Source organism: Dictyostelium purpureum (genome assembly GCF_000190715.1).
Source record: "Dictyostelium purpureum unplaced genomic scaffold DICPUscaffold_52, whole genome shotgun sequence".
Classification (NCBI taxonomy): domain Eukaryota; phylum Evosea; class Eumycetozoa; order Dictyosteliales; family Dictyosteliaceae; genus Dictyostelium; species Dictyostelium purpureum.
Window position 1 is genome coordinate 31,427 of NW_003519389.1, and position 17,500 is coordinate 48,926.

At 25.5% G+C, this 17,500-nt stretch overlaps 9 protein-coding genes across 9 annotated transcripts in view; 5 read left to right on the plus strand and 4 right to left on the minus strand.

The window, feature by feature from the left end:
* Window positions 1–989: 989 nt before the first annotated feature.
* On the plus strand, window positions 990–1,802 carry DICPUDRAFT_76661 (uncharacterized protein; the record flags this gene model as incomplete). Its single annotated transcript, XM_003285688.1, has 3 exons — window positions 990–1,487; window positions 1,563–1,732; window positions 1,796–1,802. 3 exons carry the CDS (start codon window positions 990–992, stop codon window positions 1,800–1,802), a joined length of 675 nt encoding a protein of 224 aa, XP_003285736.1.
* Window positions 1,803–2,263: 461 nt separating this feature from the next.
* Window positions 2,264–3,058, plus strand: DICPUDRAFT_76662 (uncharacterized protein; the record flags this gene model as incomplete). The annotated part of the gene is made up of 3 exons (XM_003285689.1): window positions 2,264–2,391; window positions 2,591–2,690; window positions 2,765–3,058. 3 exons carry the CDS (start codon window positions 2,264–2,266, stop codon window positions 3,056–3,058), a joined length of 522 nt encoding a protein of 173 aa, XP_003285737.1.
* A 527-nt stretch (window positions 3,059–3,585) lies between these two features.
* DICPUDRAFT_86844 (uncharacterized protein) lies at window positions 3,586–5,145 on the plus strand (the record flags this gene model as incomplete). Its single annotated transcript, XM_003285690.1, has 3 exons — window positions 3,586–3,591; window positions 3,676–4,646; window positions 4,710–5,145. 3 exons carry the CDS (start codon window positions 3,586–3,588, stop codon window positions 5,143–5,145), a joined length of 1,413 nt encoding a protein of 470 aa, XP_003285738.1.
* A 187-nt stretch (window positions 5,146–5,332) lies between these two features.
* Window positions 5,333–6,289, minus strand: DICPUDRAFT_149635 (thymidylate synthase; the record flags this gene model as incomplete). The annotated part of the gene is made up of 2 exons (XM_003285708.1): window positions 5,333–5,967; window positions 6,025–6,289. The coding sequence occupies 2 exons, from the start codon at window positions 6,287–6,289 to the stop codon at window positions 5,333–5,335; spliced, it is 900 nt and encodes a 299-aa protein (XP_003285756.1).
* A 713-nt stretch (window positions 6,290–7,002) lies between these two features.
* On the minus strand, window positions 7,003–8,184 carry DICPUDRAFT_76665 (uncharacterized protein; the record flags this gene model as incomplete). Its single annotated transcript, XM_003285709.1, has 1 exon — window positions 7,003–8,184. The coding sequence occupies one exon, from the start codon at window positions 8,182–8,184 to the stop codon at window positions 7,003–7,005; it is 1,182 nt and encodes a 393-aa protein (XP_003285757.1).
* Window positions 8,185–8,675: 491 nt separating this feature from the next.
* On the plus strand, window positions 8,676–9,796 carry DICPUDRAFT_29825 (uncharacterized protein; the record flags this gene model as incomplete). Its single annotated transcript, XM_003285691.1, has 2 exons — window positions 8,676–9,253; window positions 9,343–9,796. The coding sequence occupies 2 exons, from the start codon at window positions 8,676–8,678 to the stop codon at window positions 9,794–9,796; spliced, it is 1,032 nt and encodes a 343-aa protein (XP_003285739.1).
* Window positions 9,797–9,906: 110 nt separating this feature from the next.
* DICPUDRAFT_76667 (uncharacterized protein) lies at window positions 9,907–12,963 on the minus strand (the record flags this gene model as incomplete). The annotated part of the gene is made up of 1 exon (XM_003285710.1): window positions 9,907–12,963. One exon carries the CDS (start codon window positions 12,961–12,963, stop codon window positions 9,907–9,909), a length of 3,057 nt encoding a protein of 1,018 aa, XP_003285758.1.
* Window positions 12,964–13,497: 534 nt separating this feature from the next.
* On the plus strand, window positions 13,498–14,661 carry DICPUDRAFT_76668 (uncharacterized protein; the record flags this gene model as incomplete). The annotated part of the gene is made up of 2 exons (XM_003285692.1): window positions 13,498–13,500; window positions 13,663–14,661. The coding sequence occupies 2 exons, from the start codon at window positions 13,498–13,500 to the stop codon at window positions 14,659–14,661; spliced, it is 1,002 nt and encodes a 333-aa protein (XP_003285740.1).
* A 178-nt stretch (window positions 14,662–14,839) lies between these two features.
* Window positions 14,840–17,500, minus strand: part of DICPUDRAFT_149640 (uncharacterized protein) — a gene marked incomplete at both ends in the record, with an annotated part of 3,477 nt that continues 816 nt past the window's right edge. Inside the window, 2 exons of the mRNA XM_003285711.1 lie at window positions 14,840–16,879; window positions 16,964–17,500. The exon at window positions 16,964–17,500 is cut by the window's right edge and continues 816 nt beyond it. Coding sequence (XP_003285759.1) covers window positions 14,840–16,879; window positions 16,964–17,500 — 2,577 coding nt within the window. The remainder of the gene's footprint in view (window positions 16,880–16,963) is intronic.

The following is a 17,500-nucleotide window of genomic DNA, read 5'->3' on the forward strand; positions in this document are numbered from 1 at the left end:
AATTTTTTTTTTTTTTTTGGCCCCTTTTTTTTTTTGAAAATTTTTTGGGTTTTTTTTTGGGGGGCCTTTTTTTTTTATTTTTTTTGTTTTTTTTTTCAAGGGGTTAAAATTTTTTTTTCCCCAAAATTATTTTTCCCAAAAAAAAAAAAAAAAAAAAAAAAATTGACGCCGGCGCGGCCAGGCGCGGCCCGCGAAAAAAATAAAAAAATTATAAATAAAAAAAAACCAACAAAAAAAAGGGGGGGGGGGGGGGGGGGGAACTTTTATTAAAAATTTGTGGGGGGGGGTTTTTTTTTTTTTAAAAACCCCCCCCCAAAAATTTAAAAAAAAATTTTTAAAAATTTTTTTAAAATGGGGGGGGGATTTTTAAATTAAAAAATTTTTTTTAAAAAAAAAAAACTCCTTTTTGGGGGGGAAAAAAAAAAAAAAAAAAAAAAAAGGGGGGGGGGGAAAAAAAAAAAAAAAAAAAAAAAAAAAAACCAAAAAACCAAAAAAAGAGAAGTTTTTTTTTTTCAAAAAAATTTTTTTTTTTAAAAAATTTTTTTTTTTTTTAAAAAAAAAAAAAAAAAGGAAAAAAAAAAAAAAAAAAAAAAAAAAAAAAAATTTTCAAATTTTTTTAAATTTTTTTTAAAAATTTTTTTAAAATTTTTTAAAATTTTTTAATTTTTTTATTTTATTAACACAAATAATTTTTATTTATTTTATAGATATATAATTATAATTTATTTTTAATTTTTAATTCTAAATTTATAAAGAGTAGTATTGCTTTTTTTACAATTAAATTTGATAAAAAAATAACAATACCATTATATTACTTTTTTTCGTAAATTTATACAGCATATTCTTTTTTTTTAAAAAAATAATATCTCAAATAATAATAAATTAATAATAAATAGATAAATAGATAAATAGATAAATAATAAATAAAAATAATTTGCAATTTTATATATTTTTTAATAATAAATATATAACAAAATAAAATAAATAGGATGGAAAGAGCTAGATCAAGATCACGTTCACCAGTTGAAGATGAAAAGAAAAATAATGAATTAAATGGTGTTAATGGTGATATTAAAGATGAAGGTAGAGATAAGGAGATGAATAATGGTAATGGTGTTGCAAAAAAAGAGAATGGTGATTCAAATATGAAAGAAACTTCAAGATCACCTTCAAGATCAAAGAGCAGAGATCATTCAAGAGATAGAAGTAGAGATCGTTCAAGAGACCATTCAAGATCAAGAGATAGAAGCAGAGATCGTTCAAGAGGTGGTGATCGTTCAAGAGATCGTTCAAGAGATAGATCAAGAGATCGTTCACGTTCAAGATCAAATAGAAGAAGATCAAATATCGATTTCAACCTTTTAGCTGAACGTAGAGTCTATGTTGGTCGTATTTCTCAAAAAACAACCAGACAATCACTCGAAGATGCCTTTACCAAATTTGGAAGAGTTTTATCATGTGATGTTAAAAATGGTTATGCTTTTGTTGTATGTATAGATACTTTAAATAATTTAATATGATTTAGTTATTAATTTGGTTTTTTTTTTTTTTTTTTAAATTAGGAATTTGATAATGATAAGAGTGCCAGAGAAGCTATTGAAGAAATGCATGATTCCATGGTCGACGGTGAAAAGATTCTTGTTGAAAAATCCCACAGTGGTAAAAAACATCCAGATGAATGCTTTATTTGCAGAGGCCGTGGTCATTGGGCTCGTAGTTGTCCAAAAGGAAGGTAAGTTATCACAAATAATTTTTTTTTTTATTTTTTATTTTTTTTTTATTTTTTTTTCTACAGAGATTAAATGATTTATCTACGAGGTTTATTATTGTTTTATTTTTGTTTTGTTTTTTTACTTTCATATCATCACTACTTTTTTTGGATTTAAATAGTTAGATAAAAAAAAAATATTAAACAATAGTATACAATAAAATAATTATAATTATAACAATAATAGTGAATAAAAATAAATATAATATAATAATAGTATATAATTAATCACATAAAAATTGGGAGAAAGATAAATTAATCTTTAATATAATATTTAAATATCAATAGTTATCTCCCCATTTATAATTTAATAAGTGTACAATAAAAAAAAAGAATGCCATAGTAAAAACAACAAACAATTGACCAATCAAATAAGTCAACGATATACCGGCATATCAGTAACCGCGTGCGATTCTACAACATAGACGATAACGATCAGTATAGTAGTGTTAGTGCAGCAGCGTAGATAGTGGTAGTGTAATAGAATGTTATGTGATGATAGGAGTACATGTGCAGCTAATCTCTGAGTTTACGGGTGTCTGTTCTCTCCATGTCGTGTATCATACCACATTATTATTATTATTATTTAATAGTAATAGTAATGATGATGATAGTAGTTTTTTGTGTGTATTAACCTCTGGTAGATCTCTCTGAGTATTTTTGTTGTTAATGTATTTTGTCTCGAGCCCCGCCTATTACACTACCGATTTACGAGTCAGAGCGAGGCCATTTGAGACTCAAAAAACAGTCTTGTTTTAAAGGTAATTTAATTAAAAAATATCTTATTAACCCAATACCATAATTTTTTTTTTTTTTTTTTAGAAACGGCAGAGATTATGAAAGAAGAGATAATAGGGATAGAGATAGAGAAAGAGAAAGAGAAATCCATTTAAGAAATAGAACTTGTTTCAATTGCAATAGTGTAAGTAAAAATTTTTAATAGCAAATTTATTGAAGTAAATCTTATGCTAATAACATTTTAAATTTAATTTATAGACTGGTCATATTGCTAAAGATTGTCCAAAGAAACGTTATGCACCATATTCATCAAGAGGTAGAGATAGAAGTTATTCACGTTCACGTTCAAGATCACCAAGATACAGACGTGATAGATATAGAGATCGTTCAAGAGATAGATCAAGAGAAAGAAGAGATAGAAGAGATAGAGATAGATCAAGAGACAGATCAAGAGATAGATCAAGAAGCAACGATAGAAGAAGAGAAAGAAGCAGATCAAATGATAGAAGAAGAGAAAGAGAGGGTAATGGTGTTGCAAGTCCAGCTCGTTAAAATAATAATAATAATAATTATTTAACCTAATAATTAATAATCAATAACAATAATTAATAATACTCAATCAATCACTTATAATATAATACTTCATTTTTCCTTTCTATTTTTTTCTTTTGAGGATAATTTATTTTCTAATATTTATTTTATTACCTTTATATTTTACAAAAAAAAAAAAAACAAAAAAAAAACAAAAAACAAAAACAATTTAAATAAAGATTAATTTTTTAAAAATACTATTCCATATTTTTTTTTTTTTTTTCCAATTTTAGATTTTTCAAAGAGATATACAATCTAATATTTAAACTTCACAAATAGTTGATCATTTATAGTTCAAAATATATAAACTAATAAATATTTAAATAAATTTCAAATAATCTAATAAATATACAAGAAAAATTTTAATTATTTTAATTATTTTTTTTTTTTTTTTTTTTTTATTTATTTTTTTATTTTTTTTTTTTAATATTTTTTTTTTTTTTTTAATTTCATTTCCAATTTAAAATTTAAATTTACAAAAATAAAATATGAAGGTTTGTAATATGAAAAAGATATTTTATAGAGAATTTACAATTTTAATATTATACTAACGATAATACTATTAATTATTAATGTAGATTGCAATAGAAGGTTGTTGTCATGGTGAAATTGAAACCATTTATAATTCATTAGTAAATATCGAAAAAGTTACAAATAGCAAAGTAGATTTATTAATTTGTTGTGGAGATTATGAGGCATTAAGAAATCAAAACGATTTGAAATCATTGGCTGTTAAACCTAAATATAGAACAATGGGATCTTTTTACAAATATTATAGCGGCAAAGTTAAAGCACCAATATTAACATTGGTAGTTGGAGGAAATCATGAATCATCAAATTATTTTTCAGAGTTAAACGATGGTGGATGGTTATGTGAAAATATTTATTATATGGGCAGATCAAATGTAGTTAATTTTGGTGGGTTAAGAATTGGTGGTATTTCAGGTATATTTAAAGAATATGATTACCAAAAAGGTTACTTTGAAACCAAGCCATTTTCAGAAAATCATCAAAGAAGTATTTATCATCTTAGAGAATTTGATGTGTTCAAAATGATGCAGCTTGGTGTACCACGTTTAGATATTGTATTTTCTCATGATTGGCCACTTGGTATCGTCGATTATGGAAATAAAGAGGCATTGCTTCGTTTTAAAAAGGGATTAATAGAGAATATTGAAAATGGTGAATTAGGTAACCCCGCTACTATGGCTTTGCTTAAACATTTAAAACCAAAGTTTTGGTTCTCAGCTCATTTACACGTCAAGTTTGCAGCACTTTATCCTCATGTTAATGAAAACGATCAAGAGCTTATAAAAGCACCAAACAGTGATACCGATGACTCTAATAATGTTTTAAATACAAGATTCCTTGCCTTGGATAAAGTTTTACCTAATAGAGATTTTTTACAAGTTTTACAATTTGAAGAAAAAGCACCACTCAAACTTTGTTATGATCCACAATGGTTAATAATCCAGTCAAAAACTAAACACATTAAAGAAAATTATACTAGTTACAATCCACAACCATTAGATCCAAATTTATTTACAAAGTATGTATATTTTAATTTAATATATAAATGCTTTTATATTAATTTTTATTTTTTTTAAAATAGTTTATTAACCCCAGAGGATATTGAAAAGATTGAAGGCAGATTAATTGAAATTTATAAACTAAAAAATAATATAAATGATAATAATGAGATAACAATTCAAGATGCATTGGAGATTAAACAAGAGAATTATATAAAAAATACATATTGCCACGATCCAGATAATTTTAGTCCATTAACCTATTTACCCCCAGCATTTGAAAATCCACAAGATATAGTATATCAAAATTTATTAAAGGTTATTTCAAATGACTCACCAATAACCCCAGAGATCGTCAAAGAATTGGATGTTAATACTTATGCAGGTAATTTAGAAGAGATTCAAAAAGAGCAACTAAAAGCCAATCAAGAGCAAAGACAGGAACAAAGACAAGAAAAAAGACAGCACGAATTACAGCAACAATATAAAGATGATGCTGAAATTTCATTAGACGATTAAATAAATAAAAAAAGTTTTTTTTTTTTTTTTAAAAAAAATATTTTAGTTTTATTATTAAGTTATTCTTATCAAAATGAATAACCATCAAGGATTTTATTTGGGAATGAATTTGTACAATAGAATGATAGATAAAAAGAGGGTTGATGGGATGTTATTACAGATATTAATGAGCATTAAAATGCTTATCTTATGCTTGTGAGGTTTTATCCAAACCTAATAATTGTTTCTTTTGTTCCCATTCCTCAGTTTCTCTTTTATTTGTAGTATTGATTGGTTTACCAGAACGAATAGCTTCGATTTCTAAACGTGTTAATTTAATACTTTCAAAGGCATAGTCCATAAAAGCTTCACAAGCAACTGGAACAATTGGTTTGATTAGAGCAAAAATAGTATTTGCATAGTCTCTAATTTCTTTTTGTGAATGGCTATCCATACGAAGTCTAAGGAAATGGAAAAGATTGTGTAAATCGATTTTCCAATACCATTCGGTGTAAATGCTGACTGGGAGACCAATACGACCTAGTTCACGTGATAAGCCTTTTTCTAAGAGATTGTTGTAGGTTTTATAGTTTTCTTCAACTTTATCCAAATAGTCTAAGAACTCTTGGGCAGTTTTGGCTTCTAATTGTTCTTCACCACCTTGTCTATTTGAAACAGATTGTTTTCTTACATCTTCGGCAGATGGATGATAGAATTTATCTGGCATTACTGAATAACGAGCACTATATTCGTTAACATTGGCAGTTCTATGTCTAATCCATTGACGTGCAATAAATACTGGCATTACACAGTGAAATTTAAATTCTACCATTTCAAATGGTGCTATTTATATTATTAATATTATTTCTATTGCGATAGAGTTTTAAATTAATTACTTACAAGTATGTTGGTGTCTGTATAAATAACGAATTAAGCCTTTATCTTCTGAAACTTTTTTAGTACCGGCACCATATGATACTCTGGCAGCTTGGCAAATAGCAAAATCAGCAGTTTGACCAACTGGAGCTAATCTTGGCATAGAGTCAACTAATGCAACTGAACCGTGGTCATGTACTTTGACTTCCCATCTATGTGAGCCACCCATAACATCATAATATTCGGTTTCTGCTGGGATTTTATTAATTTCTATTTTTTCTTCAATCATTTTTCTATTTACTTTTTTTTTTTTTTTTTTTTTTAATAAAAATACTAATGGATAATAATAAAATAATTTTTTGTTATATATATATATTAAATATATAATTAATTAAATAATGAAAAAGTTTTTTTTTTTTTTTTTAAATTTAAAAAAAAAAAAAAAAAAATTTAAAAAAAAAAAAAATTAATATAACAAAAGTGGTTAGTGCGCCAGTTTTTAATAAATTGGTATATCAACATAGCAACCGTTAAATAATTTGGCGCATTAACCATAGATATTCTTTTAATTTTAATTACTTTTAAATAACATTATTATAATTAATTTTTAAATTATAAGAATCAATATATAGATATACAAGTGGTGGGGTTAATATTACCCCACCAAAAAATAAATAAATAAATAATAAAAAAGGAAATTTTTTTTTTGTAGACTGATAATATAACAAAAATAATAAAAATGGGGGTAATATATTTGTAGAAATTGCAAAAAAAGAAAAAAAAATTGATCGAAGCAATGTGATGAAGTTCTAAATTTATAAAATAAACAAATATATATTAATAATAAAGAAATAAACAAATATATAATAATAAAAAAATTAAAAAAAAATTCTAAAATACTTTAAAAAAATTAAATAAAATTAAAACAACAAATACAAATTTATATTTTTTATTTTCTTTATTTTATTTGTTTATATTTTTTTTTTTTTTTTTTTAATTTAATTAAACCATAGCAATTTTCATTTGACCAGATAAAACTAAATCTTTACAGGCAAAATTGAAAAATTCAAAGAAATCTTCACCAGAAATTCTAAATAGATCTTCTCCTTTTAAAGTTTTGAAGCTTTTATCGACGATTAAGTAACGAGTGGTTTCATCAGTTTGAATTTTAGAGTTAATTTCTTGTTGTTTTTTATCGGTGGTTGGTTGTAATACTGATCCTTTAAGTTTTAAACAACCATTTTCTGCTAATTTGAACAATCTATTTGGAGTACCAACGGCGATACGTAATGGGAATTTATTTAAAACATCGATGTGCTCTTCGATCTTCTTATGTTTTGCAAAGAATAAACCAACTTTAGTGAAAATATTAAATTCGCTTAAAACTTTTGAAATACCAATGGCTCTTGTGGCAGAACATGTTGCAATAGTTACAATTGGTGCACCATTTTGACATTTATATTTCTTTTTATCTGGGAATGTATCTAAAACTGGATGAAGATTCTTTAAAAAGCCTGGTAAATCGCCTTCAATATCTTTTGCTTCGATGAAATGTTCCTCCTTGAATGAAATGGCTTGAGAGTTATTTAATTTCAATAATTCAGCATATTTTCTACTGAATAAAATGGCTTGATTTTCTTTACTCATAAATTCGATACTTGGTTCTAAATCTCCTAAATTCTTTTTCTTTGGTTCTTTTCTTGGTTGTTTTTCTTGCTTTTTACGAATTGGTGTACCATTGACACCTTCATCATTCATTTCTTCTGGATCATTGTCAAATTTTTCTTTTTTTTGTTTTTTATCGTTGAATGAATTGTCAATTTCAAAATCATCACCTAAATCATCAGCTGTTCTTTTATTTTTAGTTTTATTATTATTAATTTTATTATTATTATTACTATTGTTGTTTTGTTGTTCTTGTTCATTATTATCATCTCTATTTCTATTATTAAAACCACCTCTACCACCTCTAAATGATCCACCTCTACTACCTCTAAATGATCCACCTCTACCGCCACCACCACGACCGCCACCATTTCCACCTCTAAATGATGATCCACCTCTACCGCCACCACGACCACCTCTAAATGATCCACCACGACCACCGCCTCTACCGCCACCACCATTTCCACCTCTTGATGAACCGCCTCTAAAACCACCACGACCTCTTTGAATTTCGCCCATTATAATATAATATTTAATACAAATAAATAAAATTTAAAATAATATTATTACACTTTTATTAAACAAAACAAAATTTTAAAAAAAAAAAAAAATAAAAAAAGCGATTCGTTTTTTTTTTTTTTTTTTTTTTTTTTTAAATTTATTTAAATTATTAAAAAAACATTTTTTAAAAATTTAAATCATTTTTTATTTTTTTTTAATTTCCCAAAATAATAATTATTATAAAATGGACACTACTAAAATGGTTATAAAATGATCTAATTAATCCAAATTGTAATAAATAGATTCACATATGATACCTAATAATGGAATAATAAATCAATTTAATAACTATTATAATAATTTTAATTTTTTAAATTTTGTATAAATAAAAAAAAAATAATTTTTAATCATACATAATAATTTCATAAAATTAAATCAACTACAATTAATTGTTATTTATTATTATTATACTTTTATTATAAAATATTATATTATATATATTAAAAAAAATGCAAGTAAACGAAACATCAATTGAAATTAATAAATCTATCGAGGTTATGACCAACTTTGTTACTGGTCATTTACAATCAAGAATGTTTTATTTTATTATGAAACATGGCTTCTGTGATATCTTAGAAGATGGTGCCAAACACTATACCGAGGTCGCCAAAGCTGTCAATATTAATGAAAATGTTTGCTATAGAGTTTTACGTTATTTCAGTGCCACTCCAAATAATCTCTGGGTTGAAGATAAAGAAAATATTGGTACCTTTAGAAAGACAACATCCAGCTCAATGTTTACTAAAAGTGGTAAACTTAAATCCATTGGTGAACTCCAAACCCACGATGTCATGTACAAATTAATCGAGTGCCTCCCAGATACTTTAGAGTCTGGTAAATCAAATGCTCCACAAACCGTCTTTAATGTCGATACTTTCTGGGATATCTTTAAAGAAAATAAAGAATACAAGAATTTATTCACTCATGCTATGAGAGACTGTACCGACCTCGAATTAAAGTCCGTTCTCAATAGATTCGATTTTTCAAAATTCAAAACAATCGTTGACATTGGTGGAAGTCATGGATTGTAAGTTTTTTATAGATATATACTTAATACAGATAAATTTAATTAAATATATTAATTAATATTAATTTTTTTTTTTTAAAAATTTATAGATTAATTAACTCTATTGTCGAAAAGAATTCAAAAGTTAAGGGTATTAATTTTGATATGGGTGTTATTTTAGATACACCAAGTGAGCAAAGAAGCCATAATCAAAATGTTGAATATGTCTCTGGCAATTTCTTTGAATCTGTTCCAGAAGCCGATGCTTATATCTTAAAGCATATTTTACACAACTGGTCCGATGAAGATTGTTCAAGAATCTTAAAAACCATCTCAAAGAACATTAGAAAAGGTGGCCAAGTATTTGTTTTCGAAACTGTTATCAATCCAAAATCATGTACCAGATTTGAAGTTTTCATGGACTTATTAATGATGCAAACCTTAAACTCAAAAGAAAGAACTCTCAACGAATGGAAACATCTCTTTGATAGCGCCGGTTTTAGAGTCGAATCTGTTCATGATGATACCAGACCACATTGCTTGGTCCTTACAAAAAAAGAATAAATAATTATTATTATTAATAATTACTATTTCTTTTTTAAACATTTTAAAATATTAGTTAGTTAAATAAAGAATATCATTATAATTTAGATAGATAATAATTTTTTTTTTTTTTATTCTAAGTTTTTATTTATTTGTTGTAATTTAATTATTTGATGTAAAAGTATAAATGTTGATTTAGATATTTTAATCTCGCTACCATGATCAATATAAATTTTATCTAGTATTTCTTTGCCCAATAGTTCTTTTAAATTTGGTATGTAGTTATTGTAATATAAAAACTCTAATACATCGCAACAATATACTTGAGGTGACAGGTAAATTTTGTCCGATTCGAATAATCTTAGCAAGAAAGATTGAGTGGCTGTGAAATTAGCAGACTTGAAAATTGATTTGATAGCCTTGAAAATTGAAATATCGCAATATAATAATGAGTTTTCTAAAACTATATCTATGAATTCGTTGTTATCGAAATCAATGTTTGAAATGAAATCCTTCTTTTCTCTTAGTATATATCCGATGGATGGAGAAAAATCTCGAACCCCTTCGTCATTTTTATGAATCATTTTGAATATATCATATAAAAATGATTTCTTTAAGTCGTCTGTGCTATAAAAGTTTTCCCAAAGATATTCGAATATTTCATTATTGAAATTTTTACTTAAAAATCTCATTGCTGAGCCCCTGTACCAATTATTTTTAATTAATGGTTCGAAAAGCTTTTTAAAATAATAGGAATTTGAAATTCTGTGAGTTATTTTATAAAGTTTTTGTTTTGTATTAATACTATTGTTTTCTAAATACCTAATAATTGATTCATAATTTCCTGATGCTAACTCCAAACCTATTTCCTCGTTATAGATATAATCATCCTTGGTAATAAAAACCTGTTTTAAAATAATTTCATTATTTGTATCTAGGAACTCTTGATTGTATGAGGCTAGTTCTGAAAGGTATTCTCTGGATGGATAAAACAATGATGTTAAACAACTATAGAATTCTTGTGAACCAAATTCTTTTAAAAGGTTATTTGAAACTAAATATTTTATAATCTTTAAACTTTTATTATTGTTTTCGTTTGATCTAATTGAAAAAGTACCATTACTACAAATAATCTGTTTAATTTCATCACTTATTGTTATAACTGTATCATTGTTCAATACCGAGACGATCTTTAAAAAAGAATCATCTAAATTGATAATTGATATGAAAAAGTGGGATAATAAAATATTTGATTTTTTTAAGAAATAACTTTTGATTGCACCCTTTTTATTTTTTTCATAATATTTGGAATAATAGTCTTGAATTTTACTTTGATCAATTTCTTTAAAAACTATAATTGATTCGTTGATGTCTAAATTCTGTGCTTTTCTTTGAAGAATTTTTATTGATCTATGAATAAATTTGTTATTTTTACACTTATTAAATTGTAAAAAGAGTGATAATATTTGAGCTACATGTTTTGGTTTTGTTCTATTAAAAAGATCTGATACATACTTAACTGAATCTTTAGATTCATCAAAGAATTGGAGAAATAGTTCGATTTTTAAAGGATCAACTTTGACAATTGAAATAAAGTAACTTCTTATCATTTCAAAAAATGAAATTTTGAAACACTCTATATATTTAAGTCTGAATACTTGAAATGATAAAGCAATCTTTAAAACCTCACCAGGGTAATTGAAAATTGCATGACTATATATAATTTCATATTGTTCTGGTTTTAAATAAGTGGCACCTGATAGTAAATGTTCGAAGAATGATGCTACCTTTGATGCACTGATTTTTTCTATATTTAAATTTTTGATGGTAACAGATCTATGGCTTAAACTCTTATCGAAATTATGAGATTGTTTATATTTGGCAAATAAATTGAATGCTTCGACTGAACATTTAAAAAATGAATAATAAAATAAAATGACTACAGCATTTTGTTTTATTTGATAATCGATACCAATATATTGTGATTTGTACTTTTCGAATTCAAAACTGGTGTTCATAAAGGAATCTACTTTTTCAAACTCATTCTTTTCGAGTAAATGATAAATATAATAGCCATCGAAATAATAAAAAAGAGTTTCTTGATCATTATCCTCAATATTTTCGACCATAGCAATTAAATCTTGAGTTGAGTTTATACTTGATTCTTCAGCTAAAAGAAACTTGTATTGTTCGAACTTTTCATAAAATCCTGGTACTTTTACTTTTCCTAAGAGTTGAAACTTTAAAAAGATGAGATTGTTGATATAAAAATTGTTATCTATTGTTACCTGATAATCTGAAAAAAGCACAAATAATAAAAAGATTTCTAAAGATTCTTTTGAATAGTTTGAAAAACGATCAATAGTTTTTGATGGACCCAATAATAATTCATTTCTATATTTAATAACTAAAGACTTGATATCTAATTGGAAATCTTCTTTAGAAAATTGTATATTTTTAAATGCGTTTCTAAGAAAATAAGTATTTAAAATAGTTGGTTTCCCTTTATTTAAAAAAATTGGTATCTTTTTGTTTAAATAAATTGATTCTATTAATTCTTTTTTTCTATCAAGTTGTTTTTGTTGGTTTAGAGAAGAGGATTGTTGATTTATTTCAGGTTTATGCTTTTTTCTTTGGTGAACTATTTTATCTTCATAAATATTATTGCTATTACTATTATTACTATTATTATTAATATTTTGATTAATAAATTCGATTAATTTAACGGGATTTTCTGAATTATCGAGATTTTCTGAATTATCTAATGAGACTTGTAATAAACCATAAATTCTATAAATTTGATCTATTTTAGTTGTTGGAGTTGAGATGCTATTATTTGAATAATATTTACTATAAATAAATTTTAAAAGTTTTAAATTACCCATGGATAATAATGGATCTAGTGCTCTAATTCTTTCATTATAACTCTTCCATAATAAATCAAAAATTTCATCAAAATATGGGTTCACTGTATATTTTTCAAATAGTTGGAATAAACCTTTACTTTCGACAAAAATAAATTGATTAGCCCTTAATTTATCTAATAAAATTTTAAACTTTTTGTGCTTAATAAATACACGTAATACTGAAGTCCCACTATAACAATATTTTCCATCATTGTGAATATTTGAAAAAATTAGTTTTCTGATGTATAAATTTCTAAATACTTGAAAAAATAATTTGTCCATTACTAAAATAATATTGTAGTTTTGAAAATAATGTGATAAACAAATATTATTATAAGTTATTATAACTTATAATAATGTGTTACTTTTTTTTTTTAATTTTTTTCTCCAGAAATATGGGGTTAAAAAAAAAAAATATTATTATTATCATTATTTTTAGGTATTTGTATGTTTTATTAAAAAAAAAGAAAAAAATAAAGTTATTTTTTTATTATTTTAAAAAAAATATCTTTTTGTTTGAAAACCACAACTCTGGAGGTTCATTTTAAAAAAAAATAAAATAAAAAATAAAATCACCAGTTCATAGAAAAAAAAAATTTCATTTATTTTTTAATTTTTATTTTTTTATAATAATTAAAAAAAATTGTTCAAAAAATAAATTAAAAAAAAAAAAAAAAAAAAAAAAAAAAAAAATTTAAATTCGCATTGTAATACACATAAATATTTTTTTTATTTTTATTATTATTTTTCATTTTTTTTTCATTTTTATCTCAAATATATATTATTTTATTTATCACATAGTATTTCATATTGAAAATGGTAATTATTAAATATTAAATATTAAATATTAAATATATTTTATTGGTTTTAAATCGGAATAAAATTTTAATCTCCGAACAAAGAAATAAAAAAAAAATAGATAAAAAAAAAAATATTAATTTTACATTTATTTCAATTATAATTATAATAACGATTATTTAGTCAGATGTTGCTAATGTTGTTATTACAGGTGCTGCAGGTCAAATTGCATATTCATTAATTTTTAATGTTTGTAAAGGTGATATGTTTGGACCAGAACAAAAGGTTAAATTATTTTTATTAGATATTCCACAAATGGTAGAGAGTTTAAAGGGTGTTTTAATGGAAATTCAAGATGGTGCCTATCCATTAGTTACAGATGTAGTTTGTACAGCCGATATTAAAGAAGCTTTCACCGGTGCAAATTATGTTATTTTAGTTGGTGCTATGCCACGTAAAGATGGTATGGAAAGAGCTGATCTCTTAAAAGCCAATGCTTCAATCTTTAAAGTCCAAGGTAAAGCCATCAATGACTATGCCAATAAAAATGTTAAAGTTTTAGTTGTTGGTAACCCAGCCAATACCAATTGTCTCATTGCTATGCACTATGCTCCAGATATCGCCAAAGAAAACTTTACTTGTCTCACTCGTTTGGATCATAATCGTGCTAAATCTCAAATTGCTCTTAAAGCAGGTGTAAATGTTAAAGATGTTCACAATGTTATCATTTGGGGTAACCATTCATCAACTCAATACCCAGATTATCGTTGCGGTTATATCAATCTCCCAGGTGGTAAACAACCAATTGGTAATGTTATCAGCGATGAAAAATGGCTTCAAGGTGAATTTATCTCAACTGTTCAAAAGAGAGGTGCTGCTGTCATTGCTGCTAGAAAATTCTCAAGTGCTGCATCAGCTGCCAAAGCTATCACTGACCATATGAGAGATTGGGTACTTGGTACTCCAGAAGGCGAATATGTTTCAATGGGTGTCCCATCTGATGGTTCATATGGTATTGAATCAGGAATCATCTTTTCATATCCAGTTAAATGTCAAAATGGTAAATACACTATTATTCAAGGTTTAAGCATAGATAACTTTAGCAAAGATAAAATTGAAATTACTCGTAAAGAATTAGTCGAAGAAAAAGAAGCAGCTTTTAAATTTGTTGGTGATAATTAAAAAAAAATATATTAATAAAACTTTATTAAAACTTTATATTAAATAAATTTATACTAGTGTATATAAATATATAAAAAAATAAAATAAAAAATATAAAAGTTTTTTTTTTAATAAAAAAAAAAAAGAAAAAAGAAAAAAGAAAAAAGATACAGTTATTTTTTAATAAGTGATTTATTTTCTATTTAAAACCCCATCTAGCTTCTAATTGGTTTTTAAAATTAATTTGTTCAATAATTTCATTGTTGTCATCATCGATGGTAGTGTCACTGGTTCTAATTTCGACAAGATCATCTTCAGTAACTGGAATATTTGGTAGAGATAGAGTTACTAACTGAAATTCTTTTTTATCTGATTGAACTTGAACAAAGTGGTCATCATCATTTCTAATGTCACCAAGATTTGGTCTATTTTCATTTGAATATTGTTGGAATGGACTGTTGTATTCATTATTATTATTTTCATTAAAATTATTATTGTAATAATTTAAATTATTTTTATTACTATTGGTTTGTTCTTGTATTATTGGTTTTGATGATGATAATGATTGTTCTTGAGTTGGTGGTTGTATATTTTTGATAGTGTTGGTAGGGGATGCAGTTGATACGGAATTAGTGGTATTGGTGGTAACAGTTGATGGAGATGTAGTTAATGGTGTGCTATTATTATTTCTATTGTTACTAGTTGGTGATGTTGATTTTTTTTTAATATTATTTTGACTATCAGAAAAATTATTGTTTGTATTTAAAACTTCAATTAAAATTGAATTAATTTCTTTTTCCATTGCATCGATTGATTCAAAACTATCTTGGTCGTCGTGAATATGTTTTTGTTTAAAATCATTGAATGAGAATAACATTCTTTCGAGTCTACTAACTACATGGGTTTGAGTTTCTTTTAATGTATCATTTTCTTTTTGTAATAATTGTTTAGAGTTTTTTAATTGTTGATTTTCCTTGAATAATTCAGATTCTTGGTTATATTCATTGACATCATTGATGAATTGTTTAACAGTTGATGTAAAGGATGAGAAAATTGATCCACTTGAACTATGTTGGCTATTCTTTAAACTATTATTACCACTTGAATATCTAGAGCTATTTGCTGATGATGCCAAATTTTTATATGTAGTTGAGGAATGGGTAGATGGTGGTGGTGTAGATTGGGTGAATGTTGATGGGTAGCTAGGTGTTGTATTTTTAATAGTTTGAGAACGTCTAGAGAGTGTAGTTTGTAAAGGTGTTGATATTGGAGTTGAGCTTGGTATATTATATTGTTGTCTTGCCATAGCGATTTTATCTCTAATATTATAGGTTGTATTTAAAAGTAATGGCATATCTTGGGTAACAGGATAGTGGAATAATACTTGAAGACATTCAGAATAATCTCTTTGGAAAATTTGATCTTTGATCATTACCAACATGGTAATACAAATATATGGAAGGAATTCTGTGATTGATTCTTTAAAGATTGAATCCCAAAGAATTAATAAAGAGTCTAATGGGAACACTTGAGCCAACATAATTCTAATCCAACGCAAAGAGTATAAATGTGGTTCGATACCAAGATCTTGCTTGAGATAGGTATAAAGTTGTGGTTCGATAAATTTAAGATCCTCAAACATTCTAAGACATTGTTCTACAACAATAATATTTACTGCTTGATCAGAGGCATCACGTTCGGAAAGGTCATAAAGTTCCTTGTATTTACCTTGAACTCTTGGTGGTGGTTGTGGTGATGATGGTGGGGAGGTAAACCATTTACTAATTGTTGCCATTAATGACTCGAAAATAAAGTAAGAGTCATGTTCAAAGTATTGTGGGTCACGAAGAAAAGAACTTAGGCCATCTCTTTTTTCTGAAGGATATGGAATTGGGTTTGATGGATAGTATTCTCTTTCGGCAGAGTTATCAAATACATATGAAAATTGACCAGCATGGCTTTTATTCTTTTTATCATAGTTTCTCTTTGAAAATACATCTTTATTATTGAACCAATGTGAATCATTATAAACTGAATATAGGATTGGTGCTAAAATTTCATTCATACCTTGAAGATATTTGATTTTTGGATATTGTTTTGAAAAAATAAATAAAATTCTAATCATTATTTCTTGAATTTCTGGTTTTTCAAAAAATGAAATGCCTGGATAAGTTCTGGAAATATCATGTGAAATTTCTTTTTGTGCATTTTCATTATCAAAAAATTGATTCCATAAACTCTTTAATAATAAAAAAAAAATTTATTAATATATAATAGTTCTATTTATTTGTTATTATTATTAATATATAAATAATATACTTACATCTTCATTTTGTGAAAGTGGGTCATCATTAATTTGAATAGATTTATTTTCAGTTGAATTTCTTGGATTAATAATATAGTTCTTTTTGAATGTTTCGTATTTCCTTCTATAACTATTTGTTCTTTCTATCCATGTACTGGGATCTTTTGGTAAAGTACCAACAGCTACACGCCAAAATATACCTCTTACTGTTGTATCTTTTGGTAAACCAAAGGATGCCTTTGAAAAGTCAATATCTAATGTTTCTAAATTTCTAAAAATACTCTTGAAATCATTCTTCCATTTTTCAACTCTCTTTTCATATATATCTTCTGGTACCATGACACCTGAAATATTAATCATTGTTGAATTATTTGGATTTTTTAAGTATTCTTCTTCTTTAGCTCTTAATTCATTTTCAAATTCTTGGTGTTCTTGTTCCTCTTTTAAATTTTTTTGTTGATATTGATTATGATAGTTTATTTCATTATAATTATTTAATATATTATTATTATCATTATTATTATTATTATTTTTATTATCATCAAAGTTTCCATT